Source organism: Aspergillus aculeatus (genome assembly GCF_001890905.1).
Source record: "Aspergillus aculeatus ATCC 16872 unplaced genomic scaffold ASPACscaffold_11, whole genome shotgun sequence".
Classification (NCBI taxonomy): domain Eukaryota; kingdom Fungi; phylum Ascomycota; class Eurotiomycetes; order Eurotiales; family Aspergillaceae; genus Aspergillus; species Aspergillus aculeatus.
The window spans coordinates 596,524-610,665 of NW_017962986.1; the positions used below are offsets into that span (position 1 = coordinate 596,524).

Sequence of the window (14,142 nt, forward strand, 5' to 3'; positions counted from 1 at the left end):
GTCCGAGTCCAGATCTTCATCTCAGCTCCATGGAGGCGCGTCTGCCGAAGCGTTGACGGGGAGATTGTCCTTCTCACATAAATCTGGCAACCCCGATGTATCCTCCGAACTTCCTCCCTTCTGTTGTCCTTCACTCGCTCAGAATTCTCAATTCCGTTTGCGGCAATACACGAGTCCGACGGACTCGGGAATATTCGCAGAAGCCACTAGAATTCACCATCCTCGCATATATAATCACACTCGGATAGAGGTTCACTGCATCGAGTTTATCATATGGCGACAATGGCCAGCGCTGACCTTGAAAGAACGCCTTCAGGCAGGTGAAACCTTCCCTCTGATCAATGCCCAATACTGACTGTCATGACCAGCCAGCTCGCAAGAGTCGGACGTCGTTGTTCTAGAATGGGAGGGATCCGATGACCCGGGGGACCCCCTCAACTGGCCTCTTCATCGAAAATGGATTGTCACAGCGATTCCCTTGTTTACGACGTTCACAACACTCATGAATGGAACCATCATCACCGTCGCCCATGAACAAATTAACGAGGAGTTCGGGATTAGCGATGCAAGCTTCCCACACTCGTACTGGCCTGTCACCTCATGGACTATCGGCGGTGCATTCTTCTCCCTCCTTGTTCTCCCCGTCATGGAGGACTTTGGCATCCGGCGCTGCTTTCTGGGCACCTACCTAATCTTTCTCTGCTTCATTATTCCGCAGGGGCTGGCCCACAACTTCGCCACTCTGATCATCACCCGATTCTTCTGCGGCGGGTGCGTGATGATCCTCGCCAACACCGTCGCCTCGGTTATCGGCAATGTCTGGAGAGACGAGCGCGAGCGCAACATGCCCGTAAGCCTGTATATCCTCGCTTACCTCTCTGGAAGCAGCATCGGTCCCGTGATCGGCGCCGCGATCCTCCAATACCTATCCTGGCGCTGGATCTCCTACCTCCAGCTGATCTGGTTCGGCGCCCTCTTTCCGATTTATTACTTCCTTTTCCGAGAGTCCCGGGGCGCCGTGATCCTCGCCCAACGCGCGCGCCACCTCCGCGCCAAGGGCCAGAACGTGTACGCACGGGAGGAATTAAACAAACAACCCAGCCACCAAATGCTCCTGGCCAGCATCAAGCGGCCTCTGCAGCTGCTGTGTACCGAGTCGGTGATTTTCGTCTCGACGCTGTGGTCCGCCTTCACCGTTGGGACGCTCTATCTCTTCACACAGACCGTGGAGCAAGTCTTCAGCGGATTATACGGCTGGAACGCTGTGCAGGCCGGCTATGTCCAGGCCGCGATCGTGGTTGGCCAATGTCTCGGCTGGACCACGTGCTTTTACTCCGCAAAACTGTACTTTGACTCCGCGCGTCGCAACACGGAGATCCCCGGCGCCCCCATCCCCGAGGCGCGCCTGTACACGGCCGTGGCGGGCGGCATCCTGGGCATCGCGGGCGGGATGTTCACGTATGCCTGGACCTCGTACCCGAACATCCCGTGGGTTGCGCCAGCGGTAGGGCTGGCCATGGTCGGGGCCGGGAGTGTGACGGTCGTGTGCGGTATTGCGGACTATGTGGTCGATGCGTACAGTTACTGGGCGGGGAGTGCGGTCGCCACCGTGGCGCTAGGCGAGAATGTCTTCTCCGCCTTCCTGCCGCTCGCGGCGCAGAGCATGTACAATACTTTGCATTTTCAGTGGGCGAGTACTTTGCTGGCCTTGATTTCGCTGGCCTTGGCCTTTGCGCCGGTCTTGGTGCTGATCTGGGGGAAGGAGATTCGCGCACGGAGTCCGTTCATGAGGCAGTCGATGCTGGAGAAACGGCAGGAGATCGAAGTTCTGCCTTCGTCGATGGAGAAGGAAGGAGCCAGTGATGGGAACGTGCGTGTATAGATTGTGAAATTTTGATGACTGATGCCTTAGATGTACAATACTTTGCCGTGATTAATCCTATCTAGTTGATAATCAACCGCATTACAAAGACACTATCCGAAGTCAGCAGCATGCCAAAGCCGAATGTTCCTCACCGACCGATAGAATAGCAGTCACTTGCTTTGAATCCGCAGACAAACATTACGAGACCCAGCCCATACTGTAGAAGATTCTCGGAATATAGATACCTCTTTAATCCACCCTGCAAAGTCGACCACTATCTAGATCATAATCCCACCGATCGCTTCCCACACCAGCCAGAACAAACAAGCTCTCAGTCGGATCGTACTTGGCCTTGACCTGCACCAACCGGTCATAGTTCGCCCCATAGAAGTCACGCTTGAACTCGGGATCGAATGGATTAGCCTCGTTCATGTACGCCCCCGACTCCGGCGCCCACAGCTGCCACATGCGCTCCTTGGCCTCATACCATCGCGCGGCGTCTTGCAGCGCTCGCTTCGGAGAGCCCGCAGCGACGGAGTCGACTGTCGCTCCGTTGGCAATGAAATGCAGGTACGCCGTGCGCCATGCCGGTAGCAGAGCACCCCAGTCCCCTGGAGGGGTCTGTTGCACTCCCGGTCCGCCTTGTAAGCCGATCGTCGCAAAGGTTCCCGCGGTCGCGTTCTGCGCTTGCAGCGCAGTTTTGAGATAGCTGGTCATGTCTGTGCGCGACGTGCCGAGGAGCTCGCGGCGGCCGAGAAGGCGGCTTGATACGACGCTCTGGCCGCCGGCTGCGTTGCTACCAGAGATGGCGGAAATGAAGGAGGTGTAGTTCGCAACGTTGGAAGTGCTGAACGTGATATTCACTGCAGGGCTACCGCTATTTGGAGTCGAGTCACGTCCAATGCGAGTGAGGACCGCACGGACCAAGGCTTCCATGGCGGATGGAGTTGAATTGAAGGACCAGAACGCTTGCGAGATGACTACGCCGGTCGTGGCTTCAGAGAGGGAGCCGAACCGCATCGCTGCCTCGGCAGTTGACATCATACATGCCCCTGCTAGACCGGCGTCCATCAGCTCCGGAAGCGCCTGGAGGTACGACACGGCTGCTTTCCACGATGCCTCCGCGCTGAGATTGTTGCGGTCCGCTTTTGGGGTGATCAAGAGGTTTCCCATAGTCACGTTGCTCGGAGCCGGATGATGTCGCAGCACATATTCTGTGACCAGACCATACAGACCCGGCCCGCCACCGCGCAGCGCCCAGAACAGGTCCTGGTGTTGTGCATCGTTGGCTACAAGTATCTCTCCCTGGGTGGTGACGACGCGCATCTGCAGTACGTGACTAGCAGCAAGACCGTAGGTCCGTGACAATGGACCGTGTCCACCCCCTTGAATGTAGCCACCAAGTCCGACGCTGGGGTCTTGTCCGGTGGTGACTACTCGGCCCTGAGCGAGCGCGTAATTAAGCACATTACCCCACTGCTGGCCGCTGCCAACGATGTATACATCCTCCGTGATATTCTTGGTTGGGTGTTTCCAGGAGATATCGCGCTGTAACTTGCGGAGATGGTGAGTCCAGATCGACAGAGCAAAGGCACCACTTGACCTAACAATGCAAACATATATTAGCGCTTGACGTGTGACGCGAGGCGAACCGTTTGCCTTACCGCCCATTCAAATCATGCCCAGTGCCTTTAATGACGATGCGAATGCTGCGCTCGGCGGCCCACTTCATTGCCGTCGCAATCTGAGTCTCCGTTGTAGCGTTGACAATATATGCTGGCAGTCCCCCAGTTGTACAGCCCAGATCGTGTACATAACCCGTCACGTTTGGCGGTAGACAGGAATTGTTCGCGTAGATAGGGTAGTCAATGGAGTCTGGCTGACTTGCATGCCAGAGCGCGTTGGTCCACTGTGACTGAACTGTATTGCATGAGATGGAGGACTCCAAGTGGCCGTTAGGCCAGCAGGAAGCAGCAGCAGGAACTGTGCGAAGCAGATGACCGCCAATGGACGCATTTAAAGACGACCAATCCGTGTCAGAGGGCCATGTCACATCAAGAGGGGTGTTTTTGCATTTGCCTGCCACCACAGGCGTGGTAAGGCAAAGCGCGCACCAGAAGATCAGGGGTAGCATTTTCAATGTTGTTGGATTGAGATGCCTTGAGGAGGCAGGGTACGACACTTTATAGCTAGTCTGTCGCTTCTCGATATGCTTCGCACTTTTGCTTGTGGACCTTTGAACCTGCTGTTCGTCATGTTTTGGATGTCTCCAGTGTACATACACGTCATGCTCCACTCAGGAGTAAAATAGGCTGTTGATCGACCGGACCTTGGTGGTGAGATACGGATACGGCGTTGATGCCGAATGGAGTATGATGCGAGTAAGGGAACCTGCCATAAGATATTAGGAGAGTGTCCTTTTAGCACCTCAGGGCGTGGACTTGCCACCAGGACTAGGATATGTACCTGATCTATCTAATGCTAGACAAACTCTCTTGTCTCATGGGCCCAACGCAACAAGTTGTCCGGATCCTGCTGAGTGGCCTTGTGGATGAGCCTGAGCGAACGCCATGACCTGGGCAATCAAGACTGTGTAGATGACATTTCATTATATGAATAGATCAAGATGATCTTTTAGACATTGATCAGTAGCGATCGACTTTGAAAGGTGGATGAACGTCTCAGATTTGAGAACTTGCTACAATTCGACAAGGCAAATACGAGCACGAAGCAATGGCCCAAAGCGGTTAGTCATGGGCTGTTCTTATTGCCTGAGGCAACAAGCCCCGCAATGCACAACCTCTCCATAATTTTATGCCCGAATGAATCAGACCCCTCTCACGCCTCCTCGCTTCGAATGACCATGATATGTGATTTTCTTCGCTAAGGCCACTGCTAAATATTGTCAATCACATGGTCGACTCAGACAATCAAGAGAGCTCGTCCTAGCTTCATTACGTCTGTGCGTCAAGCTGCAGACTTCAGCCAGCCATGTCCCCAATTTGCCTTGAGGGGAGTTGGTGAGTCGAATGCCCTGAAGTCTCAAGCTCAGATTCTCAAATTTCACACACGAAGGTGAATAGAATTTGCTAACAAGGGTCTAGTGAGGAGAAGCTCATAGATTGAGACATGCAGCAAGCTGAACCGAGCTGACCTGCACGCACTCCCTATACGAGCCAGCGAAGCTGTCAGGCCGTTTTGTGGCTTGCGTAACAACGTTCGCTTCGCCATCCTTCCCACTCTGCACCAATCAAACAGCCCGCTCATTTGCTTGCGTCTCGGGCTCCGAAACCTGCGGGCATGGAGACAAGTAAACCGAATGGCTTGGAAGACTGTACTGCGTGGTCTCAATTGACCAGCGACGACTACTTAAACTCGATCAATGTGCGAGGGAGTCGCTTTTACAGTAACAGTAAGTAACAGTACACACCAAAAGAACTTACTTGCTCTTAACTACCACGATGCTCGAAGGTCTGGTTCAGTCATACTCCCAATCATTTGTTCTGCAGGCTCTGGCCAGCATTGAGCACCAGGAGCGGTTGACATTAGTGATCAACAATCACGCTAAGGAGCCAGAAACCGTTGTCTTCGGACCCAAGTCGACGGACAAAGATGTGCAGATCGTGATTTTGAATCCTAACGCCTGGGTTCGCATTTGCCAGGCTTTTGATCTGGTAAGATGGTCCTTCACTGTCTCAGGACGATCTAATCTTCGTCCAGGGTTTCGCGGAAGCATACATCTACCAAGAGCTTGAATGTGACGACCTCCGTCATATGTTCCAGGTGAGAACCCCAATCCAGGTCTCTCCTACTCTCAGCAGCAGGACCGGCGTCTAATGTAGACCCAGCTTTACCTCCGTAACCGTACCAGGCTCGGCTTCGGTAATCGTCTCCTCAGTTTCCTCCCCCGCCTCCGCCACCTCCTCTTTACCCCCACAAACACTCTGGCTCACTCCCGCTCGAACGTGACGTTCCACTATGATACCTCCAACGCCCTCTTCGCCGCCCTCCTTTCCCCAGACATGAACTATTCGAACGGATGGTGGTCGAACAATCCCCATGAGACCCTCGAAACCGCGCAAATCCGCAGCGTACACAACATCCTACAAAAAGCCCGCATCTCCCCAACGGACCACATTCTCGACATCGGATGCGGTTGGGGCAGTCTGGCAATCGAGGCCGCCCGGCTGATCGGGTGCCGCGTGACGGGCATCACCCTTGCCTCGGAGCAGAAGGCGCTGGCTGAGAAGCGCATCAAGGCTGCCGGGCTAGACGATAAGATCACAATCCTGCTGTGCGATTATCGAAATGCGCCAATGCCGGCAGGCGGGTATGACCGCATCGTCTCGGTGGAGATGGTGGAGCATGTCGGGAAGAAATACATGGATGGGTTCTTCGGGTCGATCTCACGGCTTCTGAAGCCTGAGGGAGGTATTCTCGTGATGCAGGCGATCACGACGAACAACATGGTGAGTGGGTCTCTGCAAATTGTTCTGCGGCGTATAGCTGATGCTGAGGGATGGGCAGATGCATGACAACAAACCCGGTATTACCACCTTCACCGATCGATATATCTTCCCCGGCGGGTACCTTTGTTCAACAAATGTGTTCCTGAATGCGTTGCACACCGGGTCGAATGGCACGCTGGAGCTCGACTCCCTACAGAGCATCGGGCCGAGCTATATTAAGACTCTGATGACTTGGCGTGAGAATTTCCTCAAGAAGTGGAATCTCATCCGCCGGGATTACATCGACAGACACCCCGAGGCGACCGAGCATGAAATTGAGGCTTTCCGTCGGGTGTGGGTGGTACGTACCCCATTCTTTCGCAGCGCTGCACTGAGCGTGACGACTAACGGAATGTAGTATTATTTCACCTACTGTGAGGCAGGCTTCCGGTCGCGCGTGCTCACGAACCATGTCATCACCGCTGTCCGAACGCCTGAGCCTGCGATAAATGACCCGATCCCGGACTTCGATGAGGTTCTGGAGCCAAACTTGGGATCCGACAGCCACTTCAAATATGAAGTGTTCGAGTAGCTACTCACAGGTCGAAGCTTGAGCATGGTAGATGCGCTGTCATAGTAGCATGGGCAGGGATGAGTCTACCCGCGAGTGTGGGCTATAGTATGTAGCGAAAGAGCTCCCTGGTGCAGGGCAATGAAATTCAAATGCTGTCGCTGCTTGAAGACACCTAAGAGCCCCATATGGAAAGCTGCGCTTCTTCCGAGAGCGCGACCGTAAATCTCGGAGCAGCCAGCCGGCTGAAAAGAATAGCCAAAAACATCCGATCACTCTCTTCGCATTATCAAGCGAGGCACGACAATAAAAGTAGTACGTCAGCGTTCTAAGTGTCCTGCCCACGTGATGCTGTAGCTACTAGCTATTCACCCTCCATACTGACAACGCCAAGCAAACAGGGAACCGATCACAAAGCCGCCCTGAGCTGCCTCAGGACGCCCACAACCACCTTCCCCATGGAAAGGGTCGAGTACTCAACGTCAACAAGCCCCGAGTCCGGCAGTGTATTTTAAAGCTCGTGCCACGCCAGCTTCGCTCAGCCCTCGCCGACCGAGTACCCAGTGCGAGGCGACCTCTTCTTCGGTCCTCGCACGGCTCAACGTCTAAGACATGACCCATCCCCGGCCTTATTTAGCCAATCACTACACAGGCCAAGAGCTCATCTAAGGTACCCTCTCCCCTCGCGCATCTCTTCCCTTGCGTTATGCTCACCCATCGCAATGACCCAGACCCTCCCGTGTCGACGCCCCAAGACCTATCGCTTTCTCTGCGCTTCGTCAGCGACGCCAGCGACTACCCGCCACAGTTCCATATCTGCTACACTCTCAAGCACGGAGCACATGGTTCTGAAGCATACGCATCAGAGACAATCGATGCGACGAGGAACATTCAGCTATCACTTGAAGAGACTCTCCATGGAAAGCACGCATCAAGGTGCATCCGTATCCAACGGCCTGGAGGTCACAGTCCTGGTTAGAATTAGAATATCAGAGTACACAAATTAACAATGTTTAACATCTGATATGACGTTGTGCTCAACTGTACAAAGCATGAGATGGAACTAGAATGCCACCAACAAGCCGGCAAACTAATGCCGCTTTTATTTAGGACGGGTCCACCCTGGACCTACCATGAGAAAAAGCTGTGCTCTTTAAGAAATTGACGATACGCTAGGTGTACGAGATGATCCTACCCCACAACTCGCGATTTGTTTTTGGAGGGGCACACCTGAAACATGTTGATAAGATCTGCTTTGGAGGAGATGAGTACACTACACATGGAATTGAAATATGTTTCCCGACATTAAGCACGGAAGCTGTGAATAGAGATAAGGCTCATTCACTCGCTTATGCTCATGTCGCGAGCTCGAAGACACGGGGAGTGATACAAAGCAACATGATTCTGAGCCAGAGGGCCCTCATCCAGTCTCCATACCCGTAATCGCTACTCCGCCTCTCAGTTATCATCAGAGAAGGCCCCATAATGCTTTGGACCTCCGTACTTGTGCCAGCAAGTCACCTCATCATACTCATCTTTGTCCTGATTCGAGACTCTGGTCCCCTCCTCGCCTCGCAGCGCCAGTCGCTTTGTTACCTCCGTGGCCTCGTTCAAACTCACCAACCGTCTCTTAGCTGGGTGGTGAGCAGCTGACTCACGAGCAATCCTGTAAATGGCTTTCTTCGGATGTTCTGGCGCGCGGTAGTCCGGCTTAAAGGTCTCTGTCGAGCGCTCAAGGACACAAGTCATCTCGGGATTCCAAGGTCCCTCTCGCGTTAGGTCTTCTCTCTCGACTGAAGGGCAGGCCGAAGTTACATGTGTCACCCAGCTGTCGGTTGCGAGCTCAAGAGGCGTACTTCCCACGGCATTTTCACGGAACAGCAGATCTGGACGATACTTAAGCAACAACCTCAGCAACTCAGGATAGCCAGAGCGAACCGCTTCGTGAACTGGTGTATTTCCTGCACCGTCGAACATCTCCAGAAACCTTTGGCTGATTGAGCTTCCGAAGTCCAGCACGCAACGTGCAGTAGCCTGGAAGTCTGCACTCTTATCGTCCTGGCTACCTCTCGCCCATCCCTGCTGATTGCTCGAAGAATGAAGCCAGCGTGCAAAGGGAGTGAGAGATCCTGGGTCATCGGAAGAGCGCTCAGTAAGCAAAGAAGAGGCGAGGCGAGGATCAAGCATATGGAGAAGCTGTCGTGTGCTGTCCGGTGCCAAGCATGGGAGATTGCATGCGTCGCAGAGCGCTAGATGAATGAGGTTATTGCCCTTATTGTCGCGGACGGTCTGATTCGACCCTGCGTCAATAAGGATTTGGGCGAATTCTGTCCGATGAAGGGAGAATGCCAATGCTAACGGGGTGTGACCATCCATCGACTTGACTTCCAGATACTCGGGAGCGCACTGGACCAGGTATTTGACCAATCTGGTTGAGTGCTCCGACGGGTCTGAAAGCACCGCGCAATGTAGCACAAACTGACCTGGTTTCTGTGTCAGCTCAAAATAAGTCTAAAGAACAATTTGACCGGGCACTCACTCTTTGATGAAAGCCATTTTGTAAGGGCTGTCGTCGTTTTAGCCCCCTCTTGAGCCAACGCCTTTAGTCTCGCGTCGTGCTGGTGCTCTATAATGAACTCTGTGTAGAACCTTTCCGGCGCGGGACTCAAGTACCACTCGACACTTTCCAAACTTCCTTCAATTGCGGCCATAAGAAGTGGGTGATCGTTCATTTCATCCCATGAGTTCGTCATTCCTCTGCCAGCCACCGCCCAGTCCGCTCTCTTCTTGCCATGAATGGACAGCCCTTGATAGGACCTTGGTTTCTCCGTGGGATCTACTTCGCACGATCGTAACATGGCCTCCATAGGCAAGTCGGCGCCAGTATGTCGAATAAGCTCTTGGAGACAGGTCAAATGCCCCTTTCGCATCGCCAATCGTGAGGCATTACATGATACTCGATAGACATTCTTTTCAGGTGAAGCTTTTGCTTCGGCGAGTTCCTGACCGAGGTTTAAAACGAAACGCAGCAGCTCAACGTTGTTGACCCAGATTGCATACTCGAGAAGCCCGTTGGGACAATAAGACGTGTCCTTGCATAATTTGTCGCCGGTCTCCAAGGCGTCCATGTCTTTGTCGGTCTGGGCCGCAAGGTACCTAGCCCCCTGACAGTTCCAGTTGAACATTTCATAAGCGGAGACTTCACTCTCAACTTGCTCTACCGCCTCGCCTATGTCTTCGGTGGTGAACTTGCTAGAAACCACGTTCTTGCGGAAACCGATACTGTCGCTGTCGTCGAGCAACAAATCACTATCATCCAGGTCCAACTCATATTCTTCATGCGCGTCAGAATCCTTCGGCTTGAATTGCGCTTGTGCGATCTTAAGGATAACCTTCGCCAGCTGGTAATGCCCACGTATGGCGGCAATAGAAAATGGAGAGAAGTCATGTTCATCGCGCGCAGCAATCTGCAGTGGCAGATGGTCGTTTTCTGCGTCTCCAACTGTCAAGGTAAGGCGCTTGACTGTGTCCAGGTCGCCAGCCCAAGCTGCTTGAAATCTGAGGGATTGACTGTTAGAATGTACCTATAAAAGGCCCTTCAGGTGTGATACTTACAGCTCAACATAGGCTTCCTGCTTTTTGTCAGTCATATCGCGCACATTGGGGAATTGAAACTCGGGCTCGAAGGGCTTGGGCTTCTTCGGTTCCTTTGTACTTTCTTCTTGGAACTCGATGAGATCTGGGCGTAGCTCGTAGAGAGGCTTGCCTCCCTTACTGATAAGAGCAGCTTCTAGGGTTTCGAAATCAGAGAGAAGAGCTTGGACAGCTAGATCCTTCTCCGCTTGACCATTCTCTTCCAGGCCCTGGTTGTTGGAATTGCGGCCCCAACGATTGCGTGCCCGATTCTGTTTTTTGGCGTCCCACACAAGATTTTTTGTCGACCACCATTGATATGTGTTCTCAGTGAGATTAGACAAATAGTCTTTTTCGAAGCTGTATGTCTGCCAGCAGCGTTGTTCTGAGTCATCTTCCGGATAAGCACGAAGCGCCTTGAGCTTATTTCGAACACAGTCCAGCAAAGACATGCCATCACCATTGCTTCCCAACTGGTAATCCTCATCCTGAGCTCTATAGGCCTCGGGTGTCAGTGTATTGGCGTCAGCTCCAAGTTCCAAGATCTCGAGTGCAAGCAATGGTAGATCCTGTTGGATCGCTAACATGATAGGCTGTGTCAATCGGTGTCGGAAGATCTCCTTCAGCCTATCATTTGATCTGTCTCGAAGCTGCTCGTAAGCCCCTTGACCAGGCTTGACGAACTGTTCAAATTGAATCAATGGGCTGGCCCCGGCCTGCAACAGTTTATGTGCCCCTTCACAATTCCTTGACGATATTGACGCAATGAGCGGCGTAAAGATTTTGGGATACCAAGAAGAACCTCTGCAAGTGAAGTAATTAATTGCTTTCTTCGTTGCGGGCGCGCTGTAGCTCATAAAGACGTCCAGAAGGTTGTTGTACCAAGAGGCAACGACGTAAGTCAACGGGGTGGTATTATCCATATCAGCTTGTGTTGGCGATGCGCCCAGCTTCAGAAGAGCTTCGGTCATCGTAGCTGCTTCAGTGGGAAGTAGATTGAGTGTAAGTACCAGGTTCAAGATAGCGGCTTTGGGACTGTTGTCATAATCATGCACCAGCTTCACCGGCAAAAGCACGTCTGCTCCGAATGATGACACGAGCTCGTGGGCCACATCAGCATGGCCGTTGAGAATGGCTAGATGAAGTGCAGTTGTACGACTATCCCAGGACGCGGCATTTATGTCATAAACATCAGGTTCATCTTCCGCGTCGTCAATTGGGAGCGGACCATCAATGTCCGTATCGAGATTCTTGTCGACCTTCACGAATGACCCGGTAGTGAAAGACTGTGCCTCCTCAGCAGAACTAGGATCATTCCCCTCATTCGCCGACACCTTGAATTTATCTGCTTCGCCTTCGTTTTGCTCACTCTTCATGAGCAAGGTACGGACCATATCCACCGACCCTCGTGCAGCGGCTAGGTGCAGGGCAGATCGGCCATCCGCCAGGCGAGATACCAGCCTCGCGCCATGATCGACAAGGCATTGTACGATTGCCGGTGTTGAGGACATGCAAGCTAGATGTAACGGTGTGCGGCCCGTGCAATCGCGACTGTTCACACTTAGGGCGTCCGTTGAGACACATTCCCGCACCTTTTCAAGGTCACAGTCAACGATCGCCTGGCAAAGTACCTCGGTGTGTCCCAGATAGGCCATATCTGTTTCAGTTGTCAGTAGAACCCTTGTAATCGGGTGAATTGCGCTTACCAGTCCACTCGGTATCTGTGGTTGGGTTGAAACTTCCGATCTCCTGGCGACCAGGATCATCCTTGATGAAGGAAATGTCTCCCGAGACATAAATCTTGCTTTCCTTTTCCGCAATCTCACAGTCCTCAGGCGACATTGGTTTGGGACAACAACCACAACAATCTTGGATAACATCCTCCACATTCCCAAAGAAAGCGGGATGCCTGTGAAGGTCAACCTGTCTTTCTTTTTTCTTGTTCCATTCCGCGTTGAGTAACAGGTCCTTTGCGTAAATAAGTCGCTCGATTCTCTTAGCGTTGTACCTAGGCCCATATGGAATTCTCTAATGCCAGAATATCAGCAGGTCAGCCCATTGTAGAACAGACAAGAAGACGTACGAATGTCTCATATGAGGAGATATGGTCTTCGTTGTCCCACTCCGCAATTTCATCATCCCAGTCGCTCTTGAGATCACCACGCACGCCCCTCCGCCATGACATGCTTTTGGGTGCCGGACGGCCACGTTCCTCTCGTCTTTGTTCAATGTAGAAGTCTCGGTCGGATTGCTTAGGTAGTCTCTCTAAAACCAACAAGCGGGCCAAGCCAACTACCCTCGTGAAACTTCGCTCGAAGATCGTCTGTCCAAGATCTTTAGTCCAGAGATAAGAGGTATGTCTTGCAAGTGCCTACTTACTGGATCGACTTGTGATCTGTCAAGCTCTGGCCAGAAGACTTCGAATCCACGATGAGAGTATTTAGAAAGACGATTTTCATAAGATGGGGAGCGTCTTGTCAGATCAATAGTGTTAATCTGTGTAATATATGAGGCTAAAGCACGAGGCGAGACATAGACTTGCTTTCCGTCAAAGGCGGCGCAAGAACAATCCACATCGAATCCAGTCAAAATCTCCGCTACTGATTTGTAGATGCGCAGGACAATCTGGATGTGGCGGGTTGGATGCTGGGAGACGATTGTGATTGTGTTCTTGGTTCGGACCGTCGTCGTCTCGTAGAGGATGGTGTTCTTGATCCGGTCTTCGATCTGCTTGATCTTCTCCAGGGCCTGCTGCTCACTCAGCCCATATAAGAAGAGATCAACATCGGACGCGGGCGCTATCTTCTCGTGGTAGAATTTGCGCAGCGAACGCTTCGAGTCATCGTATTTCTCTGGCACTGGAAGTAAGCAAGTCACAACAGCACTTCCTGCGACCACCACATTCGACCAGTCCAAATCACTCAATGCGCCTTCTGAAAAGATAGTGAAGTTTCGTTGGAAGTCTTCCAGCTTCGGGACCACCGCTGGAGAACCACTGGGTCGACGGTCTTCGCCTTTCAATGGTAGAATATACTTCTCTTTCTCTTGCGGGGTTTCCGACTCTAGCTGGCGTGCCCGCATGTGGATATTGGCTGTGCCATTCTCGTTGTACAGTGGAACGACATTCAAATGAGGATCTTCTAGGAGGGGATGAGATGGCTCCTGGGCAAACAGCTTGCGTACGACAGCATCGTATTGATTGTACGGCTGCACAAGATCATGAACTGATGCGAGGGGCTGGCTTTGGATCCAGCTGGGGAGATTCCGGTGGTTCGCCGGTAGAGATGGAAGTGTAAGTATATTCGCCATGTTTGGGGCGAGCGAAGGAGAGAGGTCACGATGCGAAAGCAGTCAAGTAATGTGTTCAAGGGGAGCGGGTTTAAGCTTTAAGGATTAAGGAACGGAAGCTGTTCAACTGAGCGAGATGATAGGGGATGTAATTGTCAACGATCAACATCGAGGTGGAGGTGTCTTGCCGTGTTTATAAGACCCAGAAGATCCATTATTGATCGGACTGGGTACTTTCCCAAAGCGGGCTAGTACAGACTTCAGCTCGCTGCCTGTAGGCAGAAATGCTCACCGCTCTGGCACAAGATCTAGGCATCGATACTCTTATTGACCTTAGT

General features: G+C 52.5%; 4 protein-coding genes across 4 annotated transcripts; 2 read left to right on the forward strand and 2 right to left on the reverse strand.

Moving 5' to 3' along the window:
- The first annotated feature begins 11 nt into the window (after positions 1-11).
- ASPACDRAFT_1881817 (uncharacterized protein) lies at positions 12-1,971 on the forward strand. The gene is made up of 3 exons (XM_020198260.1): positions 12-320; positions 373-1,825; positions 1,913-1,971. Exons 1-3 carry the CDS (start codon positions 274-276, stop codon positions 1,931-1,933), a joined length of 1,521 nt encoding a protein of 506 aa, XP_020054704.1. The 5' UTR covers positions 12-273; the 3' UTR covers positions 1,934-1,971.
- Positions 1,972-2,113: 142 nt separating this feature from the next.
- Positions 2,114-3,998, reverse strand: ASPACDRAFT_1871837 (putative isoamyl alcohol oxidase; the record flags this gene model as incomplete). Its single annotated transcript, XM_020197983.1, has 2 exons — positions 2,114-3,467; positions 3,529-3,998. 2 exons carry the CDS (start codon positions 3,996-3,998, stop codon positions 2,114-2,116), a joined length of 1,824 nt encoding a protein of 607 aa, XP_020054705.1.
- A 1,327-nt stretch (positions 3,999-5,325) lies between these two features.
- On the forward strand, positions 5,326-6,904 carry ASPACDRAFT_53283 (uncharacterized protein; the record flags this gene model as incomplete). The annotated part of the gene is made up of 5 exons (XM_020202728.1): positions 5,326-5,538; positions 5,585-5,647; positions 5,713-6,333; positions 6,392-6,673; positions 6,731-6,904. The coding sequence occupies 5 exons, from the start codon at positions 5,326-5,328 to the stop codon at positions 6,902-6,904; spliced, it is 1,353 nt and encodes a 450-aa protein (XP_020054706.1).
- A 1,437-nt stretch (positions 6,905-8,341) lies between these two features.
- On the reverse strand, positions 8,342-13,825 carry ASPACDRAFT_31353 (ankyrin repeat protein; the record flags this gene model as incomplete). Its single annotated transcript, XM_020199807.1, has 6 exons — positions 8,342-9,366; positions 9,423-10,441; positions 10,499-12,173; positions 12,223-12,544; positions 12,600-12,839; positions 12,896-13,825. 6 exons carry the CDS (start codon positions 13,823-13,825, stop codon positions 8,342-8,344), a joined length of 5,211 nt encoding a protein of 1,736 aa, XP_020054707.1.
- Between the last annotated feature and the right edge of the window lie 317 nt (positions 13,826-14,142).

Coding starts and splice junctions, on each gene's coding strand:
- ASPACDRAFT_1881817 (XM_020198260.1), top strand. CDS start 274: ATGGCGACAATGGCCAGCGCTGACCTTGAAAGAACGCCTTCAGGCAG. Junction 321..372: donor GAAAGAACGCCTTCAGGCAG/GTGAAACCTTCC, acceptor ATGACCAGCCAG/CTCGCAAGAGTCGGACGTCG. Junction 1,826..1,912: donor AGAAACGGCAGGAGATCGAA/GTTCTGCCTTCG, acceptor CTGATGCCTTAG/ATGTACAATACTTTGCCGTG.